General features: G+C 35.0%; 1 protein-coding gene across 2 annotated transcripts in view; it reads left to right on the top strand.

Annotated features, from left to right (window-relative positions):
* Pif1 (Pif1 DNA helicase) overlaps positions 1 to 26400 on the top strand; it is a 122375-nt gene extending 95975 nt beyond the window's left edge. The window contains exons 7-8 of one of the 2 annotated variants that reach the window (XM_090416143.1): positions 10980 to 11125; positions 26106 to 26400. In XM_090416143.1, coding sequence (XP_090272269.1) covers positions 10980 to 11125; positions 26106 to 26294 — 335 coding nt within the window. In that variant the 3' untranslated portion in view covers positions 26295 to 26400. Of the gene's footprint in view, positions 1 to 10979; positions 11126 to 21288; positions 21879 to 26105 lie in introns of those variants that run through there. The other variant, XM_090416144.1, reaches the window with a different exon arrangement.
* The last annotated feature ends 864 nt before the right edge of the window (positions 26401 to 27264 follow it).

The following is a 27264-nucleotide window of genomic DNA, read 5'->3' as shown; positions in this document are numbered from 1 at the left end:
TTCTGATAGTCCAGCATATTAGAGTTCAGAACTTCCAGTATTTCGGCATCTGTGGCCAGTGCCAAATGAGTTCATTGTAAGTCTGCAATTTTTTGTGTTTCTAAACACTAGCATTTTATCGTGCTCTAAGTTTAATAAATTATCTCTGTTTAATAAAGCACAAGTTGTGCTTGCTTAATTATTAAAAATTGAATAATGAATATTTAATAAGTGAATAAATAATTCATCATAAGCTGTGCTGCACGCTTACATACCAAACGGGATCATTTCTGAAGATACCTCTAACGTTATTGGAAGCCACTTCAGGCTTCCAATAACGTTAGTAGTGGTCTCTCATAGAGTTTCATGCCGAATATAGTAACTATAAACGTATCGGCGACTACTAGTATAAGCTAAAGCACATAGTTCAAGTACGTAGTACAAACTAGGGCAACTCATTGCAAAGGTGGAGAAAGTTCTGATCGCTATTCTTAATATTTTCCATAATGTAAAACCCATCTCCTAGCAGATGTATGATGTGATACATTATGGTGGGAGGTCACTACCCAGACCGGTTTCGATCTTTATTGAGATCTCATCAGTGAGTAGCTAGACCAAAGTATAATATAATACTAAGGGTATTGTGAAAAGAACTTATATACTCTGCTATACGAGTTGACAAAAAGGTGCACCCATAAATTATTTAAAGTAAAGAGCCAGTAGGCTTCATTTCGACGATATCAAACATTATTTAAATTAAGGGGATATTAAATCCCACATTGTTTTAAAACCGAATAAGAAACTCAAAGATCGGAATCAAAGAGTTTCATGCCAAATATAGTAACTAGAAATGTATCGGCGACTACTAGTGTAAGCTAAAGCACGTAGTTCAAGTACGTAGTACAAACTAGGGCAACTCGTTGCAAAGGTGGAGAAAGTTCTGATCGCTATTCTTAGTATTTTCCATAATGTAAAGCCCATCTCCTAGGAGAACTTTCTCCACCTTTGCAACGAGTTGCCCTAGTTTGTACTACGTACTTGAACTACGTGCTTTAGCTTACGTTAGTAGTCGCCGATACCTTTATAGTTACTATATTCGGCATGAAACTCTTTGATTCCGATCTTTGAGTTTCTTATTCGGTTTTAAAACAATGTGGGATTTAATATCCCCTTAATTTAAATAATGTTTTACATCGTCGAAATGAAGCCTATTGGCTCTTTTCTTTAAATACTTTAAATTTAAAAAAATATTACCATTTTAAATCCAGCATCAATTCCACATGGAATGATAGAACCATTTTTATTTAGCTTGTATTTATTTCTATTTATTGAGCTCTAGGACAGTTTCATTTAGCTCTCGACTAGTGTAACTTTATAGTACACTATGGGGCCCAGCCTCCCCTGATGCCTATGATGCCCCCCCCTGCCTGCCGAGTTCCAGACTATTAGGCCAGTTCTCCTTGAATTCTGATGATTCGAATTTTGAAGACTTGACACTCAGGGTAGCCCTGAGTTTCAAAACATTTCAAATAAATTGACAAAAAACGTGACACAAAAACATTACAAAAAAAGCCTTATCATTTTATATTATAGAGTAGATTTCATCATAAGAGTAAAAAAAAATGAATTAACTGATTTTTGTGAAATGCAAATAGCAGTAACATTAGTACATAATATTCAAAAAATACTAATAGTGGAAAGTGCGCTTATTCTTATGTTGTATTCCTGATGATTATCTGCATTTTGCTGTGGTCAGATTTTTAACAAAAGATGATCAAATCTAATGTAGGGTCATGCTTTTTTTTTTTTTTCCCCTTCACTAATGTGGGTTTTTAACATTTCAGGTGACTTTTTGAATGCCTTGCCATAGAAATTATAATCATTGTATTCCATTTCAGCACGTCACCATAGTACTTGGTTCAATGTCTGTTGTATGTGCTGCTAATCCTGATTTATGTTTTCTTTTTATTTCCTTGATGTGTTCTTACTGGCCTGCCTGTCCTATATAACATTTTCTACATGAGCAAGTGATCTCGTGAACTCTGGGTTTCTTGAGTTGCGAATGGAAGCCTCAGGAGACTTGAAAGAAATTACAGTTTTTGAGGCAAAAAAGCAGCATTTATCTCTTGTTAGCAAAATATTTTTAATATGTTTTCTGTGACTTAATGAATGTAAGCGAGAACTAGCGCTCCTGTTTATTCTTGTTTTTCCTGTTTGTTATTCTAGGGAGCTGTTTTAGAATTTCATCAACTATGTTTTTTGTTATAACCATTGTTTGTAAGGATGAAAAAATTAGATATTCTAATTCTTGATTTCTTCTTTTCATGCTGCTGGAGATCCTGTAAGTCCTGTCTCAAAGGGTCTTTTAATGCCAATTTTTCGTGATGTGATGGGACTTTGCACTTAGGATATAGCTATATACAACTGAATAGCTAAGTTTATTTTGTTCGCAGACTTTAGAGTGTCTAAAAATGGTAAAGATTTAAAATTTTTCTATCAATCTTCATGTTGAAGTAATACCGGATTTAAAACAGTTATATGTTCTTTATCCACAGAAGTCTGAGAAACTAGTGGTTTAAAAAGCTGCATTTTTAGACTCTTGACTAGGTTTTCCAGATTATATCTAAAATTTATAACCATTCATGAATAGGTGTCATACAGCATTATTTTTAAATTACAGCTAGACATATCTGCTGGCATTGTTATTTTTTTTTAACTATCACTTTTGGCCTCTGGTAAAGATGCTAATGTCATGAACCTACAAAACCTCAAAATATACCATTCTCAGAAATGTTTGCTATGAAAATATCCACTGCTACATTCTCAGTACATGATTTTTTTTTTTTTTAATATATGAATTGATGTTTAGGTGATATTAGTTTTCAGGTAAATCAGTTAAGGAATAGCTGTACCTTTGAGAAAAGCCTTATAACAACTCATTAACACTCACACACACAGTTAAAGTAAGTTCTTTATTTGTACTTTATTCTAAATTGCTATTCATGATATGAATAGCAATTTAAAAGCAGTACACATAAACAAATTGCTTTACACTTATTTTACTCTATACTTTTTATAAGTGGTTGTTGGTTGGAAGAAGTGAGAAGTTTGGTTATGCCACTATGGGCAAGCAGTGGGTGAGGCATTTGTGCTTAATTTTTTTTTTATATGCATTGTACCCAAATGCTTACTATAGTAAACTTATAAGACCAAAGGAATAAGTTTTACATCATAAAATGTTATTGTAATATTGTAAAATGTAAAGTTTTATATTGTAAAATTATATTGTTTGAATTTCCTTTATCATGGTATTGATGTTGTGGGTCTTAGCCATGATTTTTCAGTACTTTCATACATTGAGCCAATGTAGTGATGTTTGCTATAATGAAAATTGACATAACATGCTTATGAATTTCTTCTGTTTAGACTCCAGCTACTTTTCGTACTGTAATATTATCAGTTGTATTTTAATAGTTTTATCATGATTGCTATTTTCTGGTTTATAAGATATTTGATACCTTTGAACACCAAATATACTAATGTATGTTTGACGGGTCTTTTCTGATCACTTTCTGATCCACCTGGAATATACATATGTACTCTACTGTGCGATATACTCATCATAGGTACCCAAGATGCAGTTAATCAGAGTTACTTTGGAAATGCAATAAATTTTACAGCAGTCTCCAATTCACATTGGAAACACAAAAATGACAATAACTTGCAAAAGCAGGTTCTTAACTATCAATTTTTTCATAAAGAAACCAGTATATGTGAATTATTTCTGTTTCCAATCATTCTATCCACTCTATATTAAGAAATTAGTTTTACTAGACAAAGTGGTATTATATCTGGATCCAGGAAAAAAAGACCAAAACAGCCAGCAACATAAGGTCTTCTCATAGGTCCTTTACTTAGGAATGTTGGAACACTTCCACAGATCATTTCTTTCCCAGACTTTTAATATATGAAGACAAAACAGAAGAAAATACCTTAAAGTATTACAAAACACTGAGCTTTCTATACTATACAAAACTGTTGTAGCCCAGAATAGAGAATATCACTATGATTGGCACTTGGCCAATCATGGTGATATTCTCTTTCAGTTTTTTCTATGGAAACAAATACTGTCATCATATGAAGAAATAGAATAATTCTTAGAGATGGTGAAAAGCAACCATCCTAAATTAAAAAAAAAAAAAAAAAAAAAAACTTCCCATGTTTGGATGCTTTGTACTCTTACTCTTTCCAGTACCTAATCCTAAAATATTGAATGTGGAAGGAACTAGTGTACTTTTATCAGTAATGACCCCTCTCTCATACAACTAATCGATAATTTTCCAAACAACTCTCTTCATCATTCTTCCTAAAATAACTCCACAAATATTAGTTCAGAAATTAGTTCAGAATGATGCGGAGGTGTAGAAGTAGGGAGATTCTTGTTCCATTGTATAAAGCTTTGATTAGGCCACACATGGACTATTGTGCCCAGATTTGGTCACCTGGTTTTCAGAAGGATGAAGAGATGTTGGAAAGGGTCCAAAGGCGACTGACTAAGGTAGTTTCTGACCTCTGGAATGTCGAGTATGAGGAAAGATTGAAAATATGTAATTTGCAGAGTCTAGTGGAGAGAAGGAAGAGGGGAGATATGATAGAGACCTACAAGTTGGTAAGGGGTTGTTATAGGATCAATGGTGGAGAAGTTCTACAGAGAATAGTGGGAGATCAGGGGAGAACCAGAGGTCATCCCTGGAAACTGTATAAAGAGGGTGTGAGTAGGGGAGTGAGAGGCAGGTTTTTTCGTGCAGAGTTGTGAATGATTGGAATGCCTTGCCTGAGAGTGTGGTGTCTGCAAGGAGTTTGAATGTGTTTAAGACGCGGTACGATGAGATGTGTGTGAGATAAAAGGACCTCCTAGATGAGTCTTTGACTCCATGAGGTCTTGTTTAATAATAATAATAATAATAATAAAAATAATAATAATTTAATCATATGAATCCACTTATTTTAACCAAAAATGAAGTAATTTAGATAGTAGGTGATTTCTGCTGTTAATGTTCTGCTCTGAAGCAGGATATATGGACATGTACTGTAGATAATATACTATACTTTTACAATTTTTTTATGGGTGGGATGGTCATTAAAAAAATCTTAGCCTTTTCACCCTTACACTAACCTTTAAACGTTAAGTCTGTATACTCAGGTTAAATTATTCTGGATAATTAGTTTGCTAGCATATAAATATTTTTGAATGTCAATGCCAATTTTGCTTGTAATATCTGAATTTTAACCCCACTCTGTCAGTAAATCTTTTTTTGCTTTTGTCATTCTCTTTGGACTCTTATGTGTGGTCTTCAGTCTTTAATTAGCTATTTTATTTCTCCCACAACACTCAGATATCTGTTAAAATTAGTTTTAACACTAACACACTGAATATGCATATTTTTAGTTTGATGTTATTGATTAATTTCTTTCTTTTTTACATATAAATTTATTTGTCTGGCTCTCTGTCATATCACCATTACTTTTTCTGTTTCCATATTTAGTTTGCTCATCTTCATTGAAATTTAGGTACAATTTTTAGTGAAGATGGCAAATTAAATTTGGATATACTAGTGAGCCAAGCGCAGTGGACGTGTATAAGAAGAGCTCCTGATTGAGATAAGTTATTCTAGGAATAATTAAGTATATATGCGTAATTGTTTGAGTAAGAGCGGCTGTAAACGTTGTGCGCTACCGGTATTATTAGTGTGGGGGATTTATTTTGCCTAAACTTAATTACGAAATCGTTATTATTAGACCTAGTAACCTGCAGGGGGAAAAAAAAATTGTCATTCCATGATTTTAATTTAGATTTCAGTCGTTTCGTTAAGTGTGAGGTCTGATATATGTATTCCTTCGATTACATAAATGATTTGTGGATGTTTAGCATGGATGGAAGAAGGGTGTGTGCGAAGTGTGACCTGAATGATGAACTGATGAATGCAAATATGAAATTGATGACAGAAAGTGTTAGTAACAATTGTGTTGTGAGTGCACGTTTGAAAGAAAAGGATGGTGAGAAAGAGAGGCGAAAAAATGTTAAAAAATCAGGAAAAAAGAAAAAGAGCGATTTGAAAACCATAACAGATGTTAAAGGGGACCAAAGTGAGGTGAGAGTGGCGGAAAGAAATGAAATTGAGAGAACGAATGAAAGTAGAAATGGCATGATGCAGAAATCGCAAGTGAAAAAAATCGAAAGAATAAATGATAGCGAAAAAAGAATGAATGATGGCGAAAGTTGGACGCATGTTGGACTGAAAGTACTGAAACAAAGAAAGATGAATGAGAGTAAAAGTGAGAAGAATGATAGTGAAAGTTGGATGTATGTTGGACCGAAAGTACGGAAACAAAGAAGGATGAATGAGAGGGAAAGTGAGAAGAGGGGATCGAGAGTTAGAAAGTTAGAAAGATTTAATGATAGAGAGAATGTGTCGCGAGATTCGGAAAGTGAATTGGATTGGATAAGGCAAGAAGTGAAATGGATGCGGAATGAAATTAAGAGAATTCAGGTCAAAACTATTAAAATAAATCATGATGGCATGAAAGAGTTAACGAAAGATGAGCGAGTGGCGTTGTATGGCAACTCCATTATTAAAGGTGTGCTAGAGGATAAAATGCACAAGGTATGTTTTCCAGGTGGTAAAATGAGTAGAGTGATTGAGGCATTGGATATGAGGCGGGAGCGAGCAAAAGAGTTAATAGTATTAATTGGTACAAATGATTTGAGAGAGAATAAAGAGCATGTCAGAATGAATATCAGGAGGCTGCTTGGAAAGATAAAAGAGAATAGTGTGACAGGAAGGGCAGTCAGTGTGTTGCCTAGGTATGATTGTGGTGAAATGAGGTAGAGAGCAAGGATTATGAATGATATGCTGGCTGAAATGTGTGAGGAGATGGGAGTACAGTTTGTTAATGTGTGGAATGAGTTTGAGGGACGAAGTGAGCTGTATGGGAGCGATGGACTGCATTTTAGTAGTTATGGTGTGAGTCGCTTGGAGAGACTGCTGCTGGAAGGTAGAGAAGTGAATAGAGAGAATGAATCAGATCGAGAGGGGAGTGATGTGGAAGAGCAGGAGAGTAAGACAGGAGAGATTGAAGAAGTGGATATGAACAGGGAAGTGAGTGGTATGAGTATAGAAAATGAGAGAATGGGTGTGCAAGAGGAGCAGGGAAACAGGGAGGCTCAGGGTGGACAGGGGTACACAGCGTGAGAAAGGTGGATGCTCCAAGAGGAGGTGAGAGCATGTGTAGGCAGGAAAGAAATGGATCAAGAGGAAACAGGTGGAATTGAAAAGGGTTCTGAAATGAAGAAGCAGACAGGGAAATGGCCCCAGTCCAGCATGGAGAGATCACATCGAGTGTGTGGTATCGGTGGAACTAGCTGTAGATCCAGAAATGAGCTGTTGTGTTTGTATACCAATGCTAGAAGTATAAGAAACAAGGCGGATGAAATGGTTGCACTAATTGCGTCTGTTCACCCAAAGATTGTCGGAATAAGTGAGACATGGTTAGATAAGGATGACATCTTGACAGGAATAGAGATGGAAGGGTATGATATGGTTCGTGAGGATAGAAGGGGTAAAAAGGGAGGGGGAGTGCTATTGATGATAGAAAAAGAGTTATGTCCATACAAGGTAGAGATGCAAGAGGGAAATAGGGCCAGTGGTTTTGAGGCAGTATGGTGTGAGATAGAGGTGAATATAATCAAATACTTGGTGGGATGTTGTTATAGACCTGGTAATGTGGATGGTGGTGATAGTGAAATGTATAGTCAAATAAGCCAAGCAAATAAGAAAAGGGTGATCATTATGGGTGATTTTAATTATGGCAATTATAGACTGGAATGAAGAGATAGCAACTGGAAGTAAAGAAAATGAGTTTCTTGAGTTTTTGGGGGATTACTACCTCAGACAGTATGTAGCAGAGGGCACAAGGATTAAGGATCTTGGATTTGGTCATCTCATCAGAGGATGTAGTTATAAATGAGGTGTCAAATCATCCACCAATTGGTGAAAGTAACCATGATGTGATTACCTGGGTAGTTGCCAGCAGTGCAAGGACCCCTGTGAAAAAAGGGTATATGTGGAACTACAAGGGGGGTGATTATGAAGAGCTCAGGAGACAGCTTGCGGGTGTAGCATGGAATGAGGAGTTAGCTGAAAAAGAGATCAATGCAGCTTGGGGGATTTTCAAAAACTATTTAGTAGATGCAATGTCTAAATGTATTCCAAGGGTGAGAAGGTTAAATAAGGTAGGTGTGAGATGGATGAATAAAGAGATTAAGCATTCGATACAGAGAAAACGGGCATTGTGGAGGCAGCATAAGAGAAGTGACTTCCACTTCTCTTATGCTGCCTCCACAATGCCCGTTTTCTCTTTGTTGGTGAGTTACTTCAACCAATTTCATGAGGTCTACAAAGACCAGGCAAGGAGGGTGACTTGGTTGGTGAGAGTAGCTAAAGAGAGGTATGAACAGCAGTTAGCTAATGAAGCCAACAAAAAAGAATCCTAGGGAGTTCTTTTGATATGTAGCCAGCAAAAGAAAGAATGATTATGGAAGGATGACATTGATTGGAGGGGTATAAAGACAGCTGTTGCAGAATGTGTGGTGGAGATACTTAATGAGCAGTTCATAAAGATCTTTCGATCTTGTGAATGTGACTTCATGGAGAGATTGAGAGCAGTTGATGATGGGGAGGAGAGACTGACTGTAAGTGAGCAAGAGGTGTTTGGGGAGTTGAGTAAACTAGATGTAAATAAGGCTGTGGACTTGATAATATATCACTGCGTATTCTGAAGGAATGTGCCAGAGAGTTGACACCTGCCTTGACATATTTTTTTAATACGAGTCTTGCACTTGGTCAAGTTCCTAAAGAGTGGAAGGGGGGCAAGATTGTGCTACTTCATAAAGGAGGTGATCGAACTCAAGCATCAAACTATAGGCTTATCTCTGTGTCAGGTGTTGTGGTTAAGTTGTTGGAGAAGCTTGTGAGAACTAGGAGCCAGAGTTAGGTTGACAACAATGGTATAATCTTTGATGGACAGCATGGATTTGCTAGAGGGAGGTCATGTTTTAGTAATCTACTTACTTATTACAATAAAGTGACTGCTTCCTTGGACAGAGGAGAAGGATACACAGTAATATACTTGGATTTCGCAAACGCTTTTGGTAGAGTACCTCATGATAAGTTGACAGTCAAACTAGAGCAGATGGGGTTGGATATTAGATTAGTGCATTGGATTGGAGACTGGCTATCTGAGAGGTATCAACAAGTTGTGTATGGGGGGTGCAATATCCAGGAAAAGGAAAGTCACTAGTGGAGTGCCTCAGGGGTCTGTTTTAGGGCCATTACTATTTAACTTGTATATTAATGATATTGGCGAAGATTTGGATGGAGATATTCAGTTGTTTGCAGGTGATGCAAAGTTGGGATGAACCATAAAGAGTAGTGAAGATGTTGTGGCCTTGCAAGAAGACTTGAATGAATTGAGTGATTGGGCAAGCAAATGGGGATGTGAGTTCAATGTTGCAAAATGTAAGGTTTTAAAATTTGGAAAACAAAGATGGGATGCAGAATTTATGCTTGGTGAGAATATATTGTTGGAGGTAGAGGAAATAAGAGATCTGGGGGTGATAGTTGATAAGGATCTAAAATTTAGGGGACACATTGCCAAAATTGTGAAGACAACACAAAGACTTCTGGGAATGATGCAGAGGACACTGACGTGTAGAAGTAGGGAGATTCTTGTTCCATTGTATAAGGCTTTGATTAGGCCACACATGGACTATTGTGCCCAGATTTGGTCACCGGGTTGTCAGAATGATCAAGAGATGTTGGAAAGGGTCCAAAGGCGACTGACTAATCTAGTTTCTGACCTCTGGAATTTTGAGTATGAGGAAAGATTGAGAAGATGTAATTTACAGAGTCTGGTGGAGAGAAGGAAGAGGGGAGATATGATAGAGACCTACAAGTTGGTAAGGGATTGTTATAAGATCAGTGGTAGAGAAGTTCTACAGAGAATAGTGGGAGATTAGGGGAGAACCAGAGGTCATCCCTGGAAACTGTATAAAGAGGGTGTGAGTAGGGGAGTGAGAGGCAGGTTTTTTCTATGCAGAGTTGTGAATGATTGGAATGCCTTGCCTGAGAGTGTGGTGTCTACAAGGAGTTTGAATGTGTTTAAGACATGGTATGATGAGATGTGTGTGTGTGAGATAAAAGGACCTCCCAGGTGAGTCTTTGACTCCACGAGGTCTTGAGTAATAATAATATAGATGATAGAATAATCAAACTAGTGTTATGAGAAAGAATTGAAAAAAACTTATGGAATAAAAGAAAAATTAGCCGAAACAAACACCAAACTGGCAGCATGCAAGGCAGTTTTCAAACAAATTTTAACTTTTAAATCTAAAAGTTGAGTTAGAAAGAAAACAGTTGATCAAAGACTAGAGTCCATGGATCTGAGAGTTCTGAGAAAAATTAGGGAGTGAACAGATGACATTAGTGGCAAAATGCATGTTAAAAATCAAGACATTAAATAAGCACTTGACATTCTTAGCATTCTAGAGTATGTGAACAGAGCTAAGCTAAGAGCTTATGCTAAGCTAAGACAGATCGGGAGAAGAACATTTCAAAAAAACAAAACAGATTATTGATGCCAGAAAAATAAGGGAAAAAAAAGCTCAGAGAAACACTGCTGTCTCAGTGAATTGTTGAAGTTAGTAGAACATTGGAAGACCAAATGTAAGATCTGAAATTCTGACAATAACAAGGTAACTTTGCAGAAAATTGTTGATAGGAACTAGAAGTAATGTAAACTTAATTATTTAATTATGCCATATACCTCTTGAGAGTACACATCAGAAATTGATATTGATGATAATGTAGTTTTATATTTCTTTAAATTTTAATCATCTGCTTGTTTAAAAAAGTAATGTTCTTATTCTTGACCACTTTTAGGTCTTCCTGTGGTAAAATTTAAATGTGGTGTGGAAAAAACTATTCGATATGAAAGATGGACAATTAAAGGTGCTGGTGGCTTGCTAATAACTAGACGACAGATACCATTAAAACTGGCATGGGCAATGTCTATTCATAAATCACAGGTAATATGTTTTAATTAGTAACCTAATCTTATCTAGAGTTAATCTGAAAATTTGCAGTAGAGATTTCTTTCCAACCTTAAAAACAATGGAGTAAAATGACATGAATAAGACCATTCAGTTTCCAAGTTTAATAATAAATATAATTATATCTATAAACACTGATAATGTAAACTTTCATGTAGTACTATCATAGTATCCTATACACCACTTGAGTAACAGGAATTTGTTGATGAAGATCTATAAACACAATACAGTATAATAGTGTCTGAAACTGTTTCTTCTGTTATGTTTGACATAAAAACTCATTTGCTCTCAGATCTACAAGTAACTCACATTATCCAATCCTCTATTAAAGTGATTTCCAAGTCTTTTGATTGGACATGTTCAGCATTATTTTATCAATAAATTGAAATAAACAATAGAATTTGTTGTGATGCCATTTGATTGGAAATAACTGGGTTCAAATGCAAGAAACATTTGATTGTTTTTTGACTGTAGCTGCATTATCTCATCTCATACAGGGTAGCAGTTGTTTTCTCCTTGAATCTCAAAGCTAGGTAACTGGAATGAGATCTCCATATAAAGAATGTAAAGAATGCAGTAGAAAAGTGACTAGCACTTTTAAACCCAATGACTTATCCTCAGTATTTCACGGTACCTCTGTTATCAACTATTCATCTGAATACTGAAAGAAACGAGTTGGTCTTGCAGTTTGGGATTTAGCAAATTGTATTTGGTATTGACTTAAACCACAAATAAAAATGAAATTACAACATAATGAATTATTCGACCAGCTGGAATATTCAAGCAAGAACCTTGCTTTTTGTCAGAGAATTGGAGGCAAACAGTGAAAAGTTATTTACTGAAACAAATGCAAACTCCACATCAGCAGAATTGAAGATTAGTATCATCAGTCTAAGAGGTATCAATGAAAAAGAATTTGAACTAGCAGAAGAATTAGCTACACAATGTCAAGATAATTGGTATTACCTAGACAAAGAAGATTTAAACAGGTGAATTAGTACTAAATAGTGTTATTTAGTACTAATAGTGAATATAACATAATAGCTATTATGTTATATTCACTCAGCAGCGATCAAGAAAGATAGGAGTAGATGTAATATTTAAAACTAAACATGAAAATCAACATCTTGAATGGTAGGCAATTTCAAGTACATTAAAAAATTCTTAAAAGAATCAGAGGAATTTTCCAAGTCAAGTGAAATGATTTAGAAAATTTCTTGGAAAATTAGAGAATTTTCTTCTAAGTTATTAGCTGATATAAAATATAAAGTTGGTCGATGTTGAAGATTTAAAGAGCAGAGTAGAAAATGAGTACCAGACATGGAAATGTTTTGGTAAAATTTGCAGAAAAGAGCAAAGCTGATAAATAACAGTAAGCACGTTGTTAATAGAAAGAGATTTTTATATAGAAGATATTATCATAATATTAATCCTACTGGCTGCGGCATTGTTTAAATATAGGATTTTTAATTATTTAATCCTGTATATAGAGATGATCTCTGTTCAACAATTATTTTTTTTTATTTCCGAGTGTACCTATATATTATGTTGCACAAGGGTTCACTCCGATTGGTGCAATGACTTTAACTCTTTCTTTCAGAATCCAAAAATCACTGACTCAATACCAAAACTTACACTTAAGACTAGACTGAACACTTTGTTTGCACAATGACAAAATTTTCATAGTCAGTTTCCCTCTCTGTCAAGATCCTTCTCCGAAGACATATTACTTTATTCTTCATTTTTATAGGATCCTTTCTCATCACTTATGTAGCACACATTAATTTTTCCTGACTCAATTCTGTCTCTTTTTAGTAGAAATAATAGTTAGATCCGGCATCCTTAATACAGATGAAACTTCCTAATCGGAGTTTTTCTCGAACATTCCTTTAGAACATAAATAGCAATTTCTTCTTTTATACACTAATGCTTATTGACAGTTTTAATTCTTCCATTTAAAAAAAAAAATTACAGTTCTACGATTCCCTTTTTGGAATCTACTATAAATCTTCTAATTAGCGTTTCCTCGAATATTCCTTTTAAAACGATCTATAGCAATATTTCCCTTTTATTTATCAATACTTATCCACATTAAAACTTCATAGTTCCACTATTCCCTTTTCGGAATATACTATTAATTTTTTTCCAACTGTCACATAAAAAAACTAAATTTCCTCCGAATCTAAATGTCTGCCAGCCTGTGTTCTAATTTCTTTCCAAACACTCTTCTTGTTTACAGCCGTTACTCTGATACCGAACACTGTTCTTGTCAGCTGTCAATCACGCATCAAAATTCTCGGCGAGCATGCGCACTCCATGAAAGTAGTAAACAAGAAACCAAATACAATGGCTGACACATTGATTACTTTAGCGTAACAAGGATGTCTCTTCAAAATACAACACTTGATAATTTTAAACTACAATAAAATTTATGTAAGTAATACAAATATCAAATCCAGTAAGTACATAATTTTTTTTAAATGCTTTATATCCCTTTGACAAAACAATTTCAATAACGGGCACATCGCAAGTGCCGACAATGTGTTATGAAACTAAAACTAATAAACATACTAACATAAACAATACGTAAAAATATTCAGAATTTTAAATTATGATTATTTTTACAACATGATCTATTTCTGCTCAAGACATTAGTTAGCCATCATTAATGCTATGATCAAACAAAGCTTAATGAATGTGTTACTGTTAAAAATGGTATAATCTTCACACTGATTCAGGATTTAAGAAGGTATAGAGGATTTGGAATAGAAAGTTTTAAAAAGAATTGCTTTCTTAGGTTAACTGTAGATGCAAATATTATTCTAGAAAAAATAAAAGCCATTGAAAACAACTAAACCTTGGAGACTGATTGGTAGACTGAAGTAAACATTGTTTGATCCAGCAAGAGAATCATGTGATGAGGTTGTCTGCAAGGAAAGAAAAATCAGAACAGTATGGTTAACTGAGAAAGTCAAAGAAGCAATCATAGTAAAGAAGACATAGCAAAAGTTTCTGGTAATTCAGCACATGTTCCAAAAGAAAAAAAAAAAAAAAAAAGGAAGCATTGTGTAAAAAAGTAGCTAAACGAAAGTCAAAAGAAGACTATTAAGAATATAGAAGATAATATCAGGAATGTGGAAAAATGTTTTGCAGCAATTTATAAAGCTGAAGAAAGAATAAAAGAAATCAGGCATGATAAATGTGACATTAAAACTGAAGATAAACATCTAGATTATAGGGTAATTACTTTGAAAGATTACTAATGGAAACAAGTGGTGACAGAACAGTGGTAGAAAATATTCAAAAGGAATGAATTCAGGGGTTTCCTGTCAATACTTGGAGTAGAAAAGCTATGAAAACATGAAATGTAGAAAGGCAGCTGGTGGAGTAGATAATATTCAATCATGCTCAAATATTATTATACCAATATCTCCATGGAGTCAGAAGACTCATCTCAGGAAATCCACACTAACCTTTATACACACAATATCACACTATACACACTATCAAACCCCTCTTTAACCCAACTAATTCTGGCAATCCATTCCACTCACTTACCACTCTCCAAGCAAAAAATCTATTTTGCACACCCTTGCTAACCATATTCCTACAACTTCCAGGGGCCACATCATCAATTTCCTGCAATACCATCAATGTGATACACAGTATGTAACCTTTTCAACCCGAATTGCATAACCTTACATTTTGTAACATTAAATTCACAATTGTTATCCCTCATCCACAATACCAATTTATTTAAATCATCCTGCAGGATATCCACATCACTTTTATCAACTACTGCCCTCCCCAGTTTTGTATCATCAGCAAACAACTGAATATCACCAGTAAATCTTTCTTTATATCATTAATATACACGTTAAAGAGTAGTGGCCCTAGTACAGCACTAGTTACTCTCATTCTCCTAGATTCCACTCCACCATATACTACTCTCTAGTGTCTGTCTGTCATTTCCCCCCCCCCCCCCCACCACCACCTCTCCCACATCCATGCTACCAGCTTTATATCCATTCCTATTTCCTCCAACTTTTGTAATAGTTTTACATGTGGTATTTTGTTAAATGCCTTCTTTGCAAAGCCCAGCAGTATCATGACATAGCTATTTCCCTTATCTAATTCTGCTATCACTCTATTATAAAACATTAATAAATTTAACTTGTACATATTTGGTCTGATGTATTACAATAAATAACTTTTATTATTAAAAGACCAGAAGATAAATGATAAAATATATATACAAAGAGCCAACAAGTTTCGCTAGTCACTGTCTAGCATTTTCAAGGCTGAACTGGTGTGAAAACAAATGCATTGAGTTACATTTCAAAAACATACACTTTAGTAACTATTAGTTACTAAAGTGTATGTTTTTGTTCCGTTACATTTTGTTCCTTCTGTTTGAAGGCGTGAATGTGTTCGAAAGCTTCAGTTAGATGCCGGTACATGACCACGTGTTTTGTAGTTGTTTGCATATTGTAATTCTGTTGAACTGAGAGAGATGATGAGATTTTTCCATATGTCCTTAAGAACAATGCCCTGATTTCTATTTATCTAAAGCACCTTACTTTTCTGAAGAGATGTAGAGATTTCGCTATCATCCCGAAGTTCTTAGTAGTAAAAGGCCATATCCAATCTACAGCAACAAAAAGAATATATCACAAGACTTCGTTAGCGCTATTAAGAGAAAGGATACAACATACCAGGTATGAGCTTAACGTTATTGACGCGAAGTGTAGAGATCAATTTGATGACATATCGAACAGTTTAGACTACACGACGTGGAATGATATAGACCAAGTATTACATCGTAGCTACGAAAAAACTTTCACAACGAGTAAAATTAGACAAATTAAAAAATTCGAATTTCTATATAAGAAAAAATTCCAGTCGCATCACAGTCTGCCTAACAACAAAGTGATTTTTAACTTTTCAGATCACAAGCTTTCTAATCACGAATCAGATATCCTAAAAAAGGGTTTCAACTTTGCCATCTCCCCTAATTTTATCCCTAAAATGGATTTCATATGTGGGATAGAAAAAAGTCTTTTTCCTCTTCCGGAGGCTACAGCAAATGCGATCAGGTTCAAGAGTACGATTATTCTTGCTTCAGCAAAACCACCAATACCTAATATCACTCCTTATGATAAGAAAGCTCTCTGCAACTTACGTAACAACAAAGACATTATAATAACAAAAGCCGATAAAGGAAATTCAACGGTCATCCTCAACTCGAAAGATTACTTCGACAAGATTAATTTGTTACTAGCAGACATTTCCACTTACCAAGTCTTAGATAAAAATCCCATCATGAGTAATCACCTGGAGACTAACGCTCTTATCCGCAATATGACCGGCTGGTCGGATGAACTTAAAAAACAACTTAAATCATTACATCCTATCACTCCACGCCTTTATGGAGCTCCCAAGATTCATAAAGAAAACGTTCCTCTTCGTCCAATAGTTGATGGAAGATCATCACCTACATACCTACTAGCAAAGCATCTGGCAAAATTAATGAAAGGAACAATTAGACACACAGAGATCTACATTAAAAACTCTCAACATTTTGTAGAAAAAATCAAGAGTATTAAAATATCAAAAACGGACATTATGGCTAGTCTGGATGTAGTGTCCTTATTCACTAATGTACCGATCGTAGAGGTAGTTAACATTCTGCAAGATCTTTTCCCTCAAGACATTACACAACTGTTTCATCATTGCCTGAATTCAAATTTCTTCAAATTCAACAACACTATATACAAACAATTAGAAGGACTAGCCATGGGTAGCCCTCTGTCACCACCATGCGCAGACCTTTTTATGGAAAAACTTGAAAAGGATATTCTTTCTACCATTGTACCAAAACCATCAATTTGGTGGAGATATGTCGATGACGTGTTCATCATCTGGAAAGACACCATGGAAAACCTCGTATTTCTGAACAAAATCAACTCACTACACAATAAGATCAAATTCACTATAGAACTAGAGAAGAACAAAGAACTTCCTTTTCTTGACATCCTAGTGAAGAAAGAAGATAACAATTTCCAACTGTCCATTTACAGGAAACCCACAGATACTGGTAGATATCTACATTATTCGTCCAACCATCATAGATCACAAAAACACAGCATCATTCACATGCTCCGTAATAGAGCCTTAAGGTCGATTTCAAAAGAAACAGAGGTACAGAGAGAACTGTCACTAATATCTAACGCTCTATCGCTTAATGGATACCCTTCTAACATTTTAAACAAATGGCTATTTGAAGATAACCACCAACAACGTGTTACAGTACCCAAATATGTGTCCACAGCTGTCATTCCATATATTAATTCAGTTTCCACAAAATTGGCAAGAATGTTAAAAGCTCATAATATCAGAGTGGTTTTTAAACCAACTACCATGATCAGACAAATCTTAGGATCACCTAAAGATGAGGTACCTTTCTTCAAATGTCCTGGAGTATATGAAATTCCATGCACGTGTGGCCTTTCTTACATTGGTCAGACTTCGAGAAGTTTTGAAATAACACAGAAGGAACATGTGGGGGATGTCAATCATAATAGAATCATCACATCTGGTTTAGCACATCATTTCTCAACATCAAATCACGTTATAGATTGGAAAAACAGTTCTATGCCTTACATCGAGAATGACTACAGATATAGAACTTTAAAAGAAGCAGCTGTGGTATTACGCACAGGCAATAATTTAAATAGAAATCAGGGCATTGTTCTTAAGGACATATGGAAAAATCTCATCATCTCTCTCAGTTCAACAGAATTACAATATGCAAACAACTACAAAACACGTGGTCATGTATCGGCATTTGACTGAAGCTTTCGAACACATGCACGCCTTCAAACAGAAGGAACAAAATGTAACGGCCTAACAGTTACTAAAGTGTATGTTTTTGAAATGTAACTCAATGCATTTGTTTTCACACCAGTTCAGCCTTGAAAATGCTAGACAGTGACTAGCGAAACTTGTTAGCTCTTTGTATATATATTTTTTCATTTATCTTCTGGTCTTTTAATAATAAAAGTTATTTATTTACATTAATAAATTATTAAGGCAGGACAGTATCTCCATCTACAAATTCCCTAGCTATTATATGATCCATGTTGAAGTTTTTGGAATAAAACATGTGTAACTATAAATTAAAGATGCCAAGAAATTACATCTTGGTTTCATCCTTTACCCAAGTGAGCAAACAAAGTTTGCACGTGAAATATCTTCACATCAATTGCCTTAGTGTCTCATAATGCAAAGCACATATCCTTACAGACACGTATAATGCTATGCATTATGGAAAAGTTATTGAAAACTTATTGAATATTAAATTATTGAAACTCAGACTAGTTTCAACCTTTATTGAGGTGAAAAAGTAAATGGTTGCTCATCATAGGGTTAGAGTAGTTAGTATAGGGATGCAAGAGAGCTTCATAGTGTTAGGAGAAAGAAAAGACAGATAGATAGCATCAGAGATAGAGAAAAGGCCCTCAGCTCTTTTATATCATTATATAGCCAAAGGCTTTCAGTTTTCCTTTTTCACTAATCTCATATAGATGAGCAACCAAAAGATTAATTGAAACTAAAGAGCAAGGATGACTGATACCTAGGTAGTTAGCCCCATCTGAGTTAACTGCCTTGAGTTGGCCTTCTCTGCCTGGGATTTCTCTCCAGTCATCCCTGCAATTGACTATAAGACCACATTGAATAAAGAAGATGGAAATATTTAAAAAAACATCTCATAGCAAGAATAGACAGAATTTGAGGTCTCATCAGTGGAAGCCTGACCCAGAGGTGATACCAAAGTTGAAGTAATTCAGAAGTCATATTTCCAATATACAATTAGTCAAAAGGTGTCACACCTTAATACTAAAATACTCTGGATTGGAGATAGATGTTAAAAGTTTTTTCGCTTGGTTATACTATAAATTAAAGATGCCAAGATCCATATCACTTGGATTTAAGGATCTTGGCATCTTTAATTTATATCACCTCCATATCAAAAAATTAGAATAATCAAAGAAAATGTGTTGAATGATTTGACTTCTAATTTATTGCATAGCAAATAATTATTGCCAAATATCAATTAGCGTCATCTAAATCTACATCCTTTGTAGATTATATAAACAAAAAAATGTAATATAAATTATTGGAAAACTTATTTGAAAACATTTGCAAAATTATAATAATTTTTAACATGGTTCAAAATATTAGAATATTCCAAATATTTCCAATTGGTTTTGAGGAGAGCATAGAAATGGCACATATTTCAGTAGCTCTGGGACTGACTCGTGTGTGAGGTATCATTTGAGTGTGGATTTCAGGTTACAGTGACTCTCACCAATGAAGGTCAATTGATTAAATTGGTCTCTCTACCTCCATATACAAGTAGCCTAGTTGTGAAGATATTTCATATGCAAAATTTGTTTCTTCACACATGGGTAAAGGATTAAAACAAGAATATAATTTCTTATCTAGTATAATTTACTTGATCTTCATTGCTAACAAAATTATTTATATTGACTCATGGTTGGTTAGTGTTGAGGAAGATCTGCAGAGTAGGGGTATGTAAGTAGAGTGAAGGAGAGTGCTCTCCAGTCCATTGTGTGGTCTTGACAGCTTCCTTGGCATACCAGGCAGACTCCTTCCAGTTACAACTTAGCTAAGTGTTGTAGCAGGATTATTCTCTACCTGATCAAACAACCTCCAATACATTTCCATTGGGTTTGGTTTTGTGTGCTATACAGAGGCTGGCTTACAAAACTGCTTTATTGCTGCATCTCAAATGGGGAAGTTTGGAGTCCCTACAAATACATATCTGTAAAAGCAGGGTATCTTAATTGTCCTGTTAGGCTGTAGGAAGAACCTACAGTCTAACTAACCTAACATAACCCACTGAGTTGCTTTAAATATCAGAAAAATGGACATGCCCAAACTGTCTGTCATGGCTATCACCTGTACCCAAGGTGATAGTAAAAAGCATAATAATAAATCTTGTTCTGCAAGATTTATTATTGTGCTCTTTACTTATTATCACAGTGATGATCCAATATTAGCCTTTTCTTTTAGGCTTACACGGTGATCCGAATGCATTTTTGAAAATTATGGAGACAACTACCGTGTTTGAATAAAAACTTTAGTTTAATATAACTAAAATCTACATTCGACATTTCGACCTTTATGTCAAGGTCATCTTCTGGAGCGTACAAATATACACAGGAAACATGCTATACTACAATCAAACTTGTTCGTTAAAGATTCTGACCAACCGCTACCACAAATGTTGGCCTGACCTCTGGTGGAAAAATAAAATAAAATAAAATAAAAAAATAAAATAAAATAAAATAAAATAAAAAAATAAAATAAAATAAAAAAAAAAAAAAAATTATACATCAATGCTAGAGTCCTATTATTAGTGTTGTCTACTATATATATATATATATATATATTAACATCATTCCAGCCGGTTGGTATGTAATACTAGTTATGGATTGGCTAGAGTCCTGACTTATGCTGGATCTTTTATATTAGGTAGGCTGAATGTGTGCCATCCAGATCCTTGGAATTTTCATGCCATCTTTGTTATTGATGTTTGTGTGGTTTATCAGGATTTCGCAGGATTCCTTAAATTTCCTTTCGTACCAGGTTTTTGTGCGGTGTAAGGAGCAGGTGCTTTTCCAGTTGATTTGGTGTAAGGTGTTGAGTGCATGGTCTGAGAGGCCTGCTTCACCATAATGATTATATTTAATGTGTCTTATGTGTTCTTTCTTGCGTATAGGGATTGTCCGTCCTGTTTCACCAATGTACGGTAAGTTACAGGTGCAGCGGATGCAATAGACTCCAGGATGTGCTAATGGGAGGAGAGGATCCTTAGAGGAGCTAAATATGGTTTTAAGTTTAGTGGGTGGTTTAAAGGTGGCATTAAGGTTATAATATTGTAGGATTCTGTTGATTTTTTCTGATAACCCTTTAATGTATGGGATGGCTATGGTTTTACTGTAATCTAGATTCGTTTTTGTTGTAGTTTTATAGAGTATTTTATTAACAGTATTTTTGTTATAGCCATTATTTATGAATGTGTCACTAATGATTTTTAGTTCTTGTTTCAGGGCTTGTTGGTTAGAGCAAATAGTGTTGTGGCTCTGTTTTTAAGGGTGTTAATGACTCCATATTTTTGTGATGGGTGGTGGTATGAATTCGCATATATGTATTGGCCAGTGTGTGTCGGTTTTCGGTAGACCGTGAAGGATAGACTGCCTGAAGGAAGACGTGTAACTAGTGTGTCTAGGAATGGGAGACGTCGAATGTAGATTTTAGTTATATTAAACTAAAGTTTTTATTCAAACACGGTAGTTGTCTCCATAATTTTCAAAATGAATCCAATATTAACATTTAACAGTTGTTTGTAAGGCAGAATTGGAGATGACCCAGCTCATGGAGTAGCTAGCCTAGTGGACAATCATACTCCTCTCCAACATGTCCAAATTAATACTGTTCTGGAAATGTAGCAATTTGCATATCTGTGAGATTTTTGTTGCAATATGTTCCATTTATTTGCCATCCTGTGTGAGTTAAATGAGATTGAACTTGATAATCTTATAATGCAACTTTCTCAGCCCGTATTGCTGTTTGGTGACTTCAGCAGACACACCACTCTTCGGAATAGTGCCTACACAAATGGATGAGGTTGAATCATTGAGTAAATGCTCAACAATCATACTGCTCCCTTCTTAATAATAAAGTCAATACCTTTTTTCCATATGCCTGCTCACTCATATTCTGCAGATCTTACAATCTGCTCCCCTGCCATCTTTCCACTGCTCATTTAGGATGTTGAAGAGAACACGTGTGGAAAGTATCCTTTTCCTGTTATTGCACTATACTCCACAGATGTCTATGTGTTAAATGAACCAGGCTGATTGGAATACTTTATCCCGTTCTTTAATGCTGAAGCAGTCAGTCAAAAACACCTATTAATGAAACAGTGACATATATCACAGATTGTATTGTCCATGCAGCAACAACCACAATTTCAAAATTGTCAACTCAATTTCCACACTATCCAAAACTGTGGTTAAAGCCAGAATATCAAGTAGCCATAAAATGATGTAGACAGAGCATGGGGTATATTTCATAGATACCCCACCACATCAGATCTAATGATCTGATAACCTTTAAACATGCTCAGGCCAAAGCACATTATGTTAGATGTCAGAGGCAAACACAATCTTGGATCCAATTTACATCATCAATTAATCAAACAGCCAATACAAAAATTGTAAGTCATAAAATCTGGAAAATGAAAGGTAGTTATAGAATGCACACCGTTTTGCTACTTGGGAATATAATGGATCTGTTGTTGCTGATCCTAAAGCAATTATCACAGACACTATGAGAGATAGTTTTGCTAGAATCTCAGCAACAGCTTACTATTCTCCTGAATTTTTAATGTTGAAAGACCAACAAGAGAAAGTGGCTAAATTTTTCTGCCAAAGCCCTAGAGCTGTATAATCAGCCTTTTGTTAAGGAGGAAACTAAAAAGAGCTCTTCTATTCTGTCATGCCAGTGCAGTATGTCCTGATAACATCATCATCTTCCATGGATTTCTTTCTGTTATTATATAACAGAATACTTGCAGAGGAAGAGTTTCTGGATGCTTGACATAAGTCAGTTGTCATTGCCTTTCCAAAACTTGCAGTTTTGGGAAGGCAATGACAATTAATTTTTATTACAGGAAATGATCCAGAGAAAGATGAGATTGGCAGGACATGTACTGAGAGGTTCAGCGGGACAGAGGATACTAACAGTTTTAGAAGGAAAAATTATGAGAAAAGGATCAAGAGACAAAGAAACGAAGGACATGACTTGAAGATATAAGATCATGGACAGGATCAAATGGCAATGCAGAAACAAAAAGGAAAGCCACAAACAGAGAGACCTGGAAGGACATGGTGCTGCATCCTCTTACTGAGGAAGCTACATGAAGAAGAGGCTTCTCTAGTATTTAGAAAGCAACAAATTTCTTTCACACACACACACACACAGTGTGGCTTTCATAGATATTGATCAACATTGGACCATTTGGTCTGTTTAGAAACATTTAAAATAAGCTTTTTTTCCATGACATGGAAAAAGCTTATGACACAGCCTAGAGATATGACATATTAAAAGATCTCTTTAATCTTGGTCTGAGGGGGGGGGACCTTCCTGTGTTTATTAAAAACTTTGTCCAGCTCAGCTTTCAAGTCCTAGGCAGAAGCATCTTAACTTGGTTATATGATCAAGAAGAAAGTGTTCCTCAAGGCACTGTCTTAAGTGTGGCACTCTTTGCTATCAGAGTTAATTCAATCACTGAACAGCTTCCTCCCACAATAAGCAATGCTCTTTATGTTGATGACCTCGCAATTTACTGTCACTTCTGCAGTCTGAGGGTAATTGAAAGACAACTTCAACAAGCAATTAATTGTCTCTTCTTGGGTTCTTAGTAATATTGGTTCAGGTTTCCAGCAGGAAAAAACTGAAAGGAAAAATTATGAGTGTGGCACTCTTTGCTATCAGAGTTAATTCATTCACTGAGCAGCTTCTTCCCATAGTAAGCAATGCTCTTTATGTTGATGACCTCACAATTTACTGTCACTTCTGCAGTCTGAGGATAATTGAAAGACAACTTCAACAAGCAATTGATTGTCTCTTCTTGGGTTCTTAGTAATACTGGTTCAGGTTTCCAGCAGGAAAAAAAACTGTAAAAAGCCAAACAGGCAGGACAGCTAATATCAGAATTTCAGAGCACAAGGACTACATCCGGTTTCACCAATACAGCCACTCAGATCTTGCAGACCATGCGCTGGATACTCGCCATAGAATATGGTGGAAGAAAGCCACAATACATCACAGTAAATTCAAATATGAAAGGATATTCATGGAATCAGCCTCAGTCATAAGGAATAATCAAAACCTCAGCAAATTTGGGTGCATGAGACTGCCTCAAATTTGGGAAACCTACATCAGAAGACCTTCAGCCCAATTAGCCAAGAATTCCAACATGGTCTGCTAGGTGGCGCCATCAGGACTTTAGGAGAAAGAATAGCTTCCTGCTTCGTCCTCATGTACTGTTGTGTTTTGCTTGCGTGCACGTCTTGTTTTTAAGTTCCTGTGAAAATGGCAATGTGACGTCACCGAAATATTGGAAGTGTATTAAATTTATTTTAATGTATATTCTATTGTACGTTGTAATTTCCTTAAGCTATTTAGTAAAAATGTATAACCAATGTCTGAGCCTTTCCACGAGAATCTGCACTGACCATAGAAGAGAGTATAATTCATATACTCTTTATCATATTATTAAATGAATGTATATCTTTACTGTGTGTAATTTTTTAATTATTAGCTTATATATTTTAGCTAGACTTCTTTTTTTCATATTTACACACACACACAAGAGGTACAAGAACCTATAGCCTATCAGTGCCATGTGTGAGGTACTTCCTAGCATTCATTCTCTTGGACACAATGGTGACTCAGTTTCTGATAAGTATTGCAAAACAGCTTTTCAGTTGCATTCAAACTGTTTATCAGATCAATTGATTTTCAGCTGCTAGTTTTCATAATAGATTGAAGCTATCATATCATATAACAGGTCAGCCCCCACTGTGGTCATTTTGAAAAGAAAAAGTCCCCTTGTGTAGAGGCTTAAGTGCTGTGAGGACATTATGTTGGAGGTTTAATGGATTTTTTACAACACTCAAAAAGAATTAAAATAGAATTTAATAATTCCTGTATTTTGTCCTAGTCACTAGGACATCTACAGGGATTACAAAAACAATTAATGTAACATGCACACAAAAACTTACAATACTAAGCCCAACCACGTGGGTGACACTAAAGTCCTATCTAGGTGGAGCGCCCTCTAAGGGCGGTCGTAGGTGGCCTGGAATGTAAGGTGGGACCTCTGGTGATGAGTGTTTCCCAAATCTTCGGAAGCTTAATGCAACCATATTTATTTAGATTTGGTTGGTTTCTGAGAGCTGCTGCTGCTTCTAAGAAAAGTCTCTCTTTCTTGAATATGCTGTGGTGGAACATGGTGGTTTTCTTCCATGATACTCTGTGAGTGGTGTCCAACACATGGTCAGCCAAGCCTGAATGGCCATAGTTGTGTTTAACGATGTACAACTTGTGTTCCTCCAGGCGGATGGATGCTGATCTGCCTGTCTGTCTAAAGTACGCAAGCTTACAGGAACAGGGTACTTTGTAAACTCTATTTTTTTTCCTATTGAATTTATGGAAAAGTGATTGAGGAGGAGATGAGGAAAGAATTCGGAAACCCCCCCCCCTCCAAAAAAAAAAAAAAAAGCTATTCAGGTTATAGAAGATTCCATATTTATTATTTATTCCTTATTTCATTTTAGCATGGTTATTGCATTTCCATAAAATATATATACCAATGGATGGGGAGCTGGAAAGTTCTGATAAACACATAGAACAAATATTATATCAAATTTGTATTTGTAATAATTTTTTTGTATTTTTAATATGTATTTGCACTTGTAATTTATATTTGTATTATTGGTTATTTTTCTTTCTTGTGGTTATTTCAGTTGCTTCAATATCATTTTTGTTCTAGGTTTTTATCAGAACTTTCCAGACTCCCCCTCCTTATATATATATATATATATATATATATATATATATATATATATATATATACACATACATATACACACACACACACTGAAACTGTGCTTCTTTCTTCCCATACTATTTTATAAATCTTTCCTTAGTGTTTCTGAACACAAATCATTCTTTCTATCAGTATTAAAATTATCTTCTGTTTTAAAAATCATGGATGGTGTGTTTTTGTGATTAAAAAAAAAGTAAATTCATATACTTTTTTTGTATATGTTAATTACCACATATTATTTTGTTTTAGGGAATGACTTTGGACTGTGTGGAGCTCTCATTGTCCCGAGTTTTTGAAAGTGGTCAAGCTTATGTTGCTCTCTCAAGGGCTAAAAGCCTAAAAGGGTTAAAAGTAACAGATTTTAATCGCAGATGCATAAGAGCTAATTCTGAAGTTCTTAAGTTTTATGAAATGTTCCAAAGTGCCCATAATTCATAGTTAGATGTATACCTGTAGTAGTCTTTTGATTTTTCACTGATAAAGTTAAAGTTTATTGAGAACATTTTTGATATTGTCAAGAAATTGCCATTGATTACTTCTTAGAATTCAGAATAGGACACCTTTTTGTTGAAGGATTGATCTGCAGTTTCACATTGAGATGTTTGTATTTATTTTTTTATATTTATATATATATATATATATATATATTGTGTGTGTGTGTGTGTGTGTGTGTGTGTGTGTGTGTGTGTGTGTGTGTGTGTGTGTGTGTGTGATTGAATGTGAAATGATTGCAAATGTGAAATTTATATTAAAAATATATATTTTTATTTAAGCCAGATGTCTGTTTTATATTGTAAATTGTTCATATAATTATTCATATTATATTCATATATTATAGTTTATCTTATCAAGAAAATGGTATTCTTACAGTCACGATCTCCATTGTGCGATTCACTCAAGAAGTTGTGGAATTGTATTGGTAGAAATATTAATTAAATCTCACTGTTTTAATACTGAAAAAGACAATCTATGTAATGTTGTCTTTTATAGTATTGAGATGCAGATCTTTACCTCACTTGTAGAGAAATGTGATGAATGTTGACAGATGAAGAATATAGAAAGGTGATGAATGTTAATAAACCAAGGCAAACAGAAAAAAAAAAAGTTGCATTTATCATAATATGATAAATACTCTTTATATTTTTTATATCTGTGGAGCACATGAAATTAAGTTCAGACAACAGCATCTTTTAACCAGATGTTTAATCCTTTTCTCAACATGCTAGAAAGTATTCAGTAGATAGTATTCACTTATTGTGAACAAAGGTGGACTGACTAAACTATATGAATCATCATAATTTCATATGTACCATCAAGGAATGTACTGGATATTATGAAAGTACTAGATAATTAAGTTTACATTCTTACTAGCTACCTATCAACAATTTTCTTCAAAATTAATTTTCAC

The sequence above is a fragment of the Typopeltis vanoorti genome, chromosome 3 (genome assembly GCF_054136105.1).
Source record: "Typopeltis vanoorti isolate ZY-2024b chromosome 3, IOZ_Tvanoo_1.0, whole genome shotgun sequence".
NCBI classification, from domain to species: Eukaryota; Metazoa; Arthropoda; class Arachnida; order Uropygi; family Thelyphonidae; genus Typopeltis; species Typopeltis vanoorti.
The sequence above is the reverse complement of the archived record's forward strand: the minus strand, read 5'-3'. Positions and strand labels throughout refer to the sequence as shown.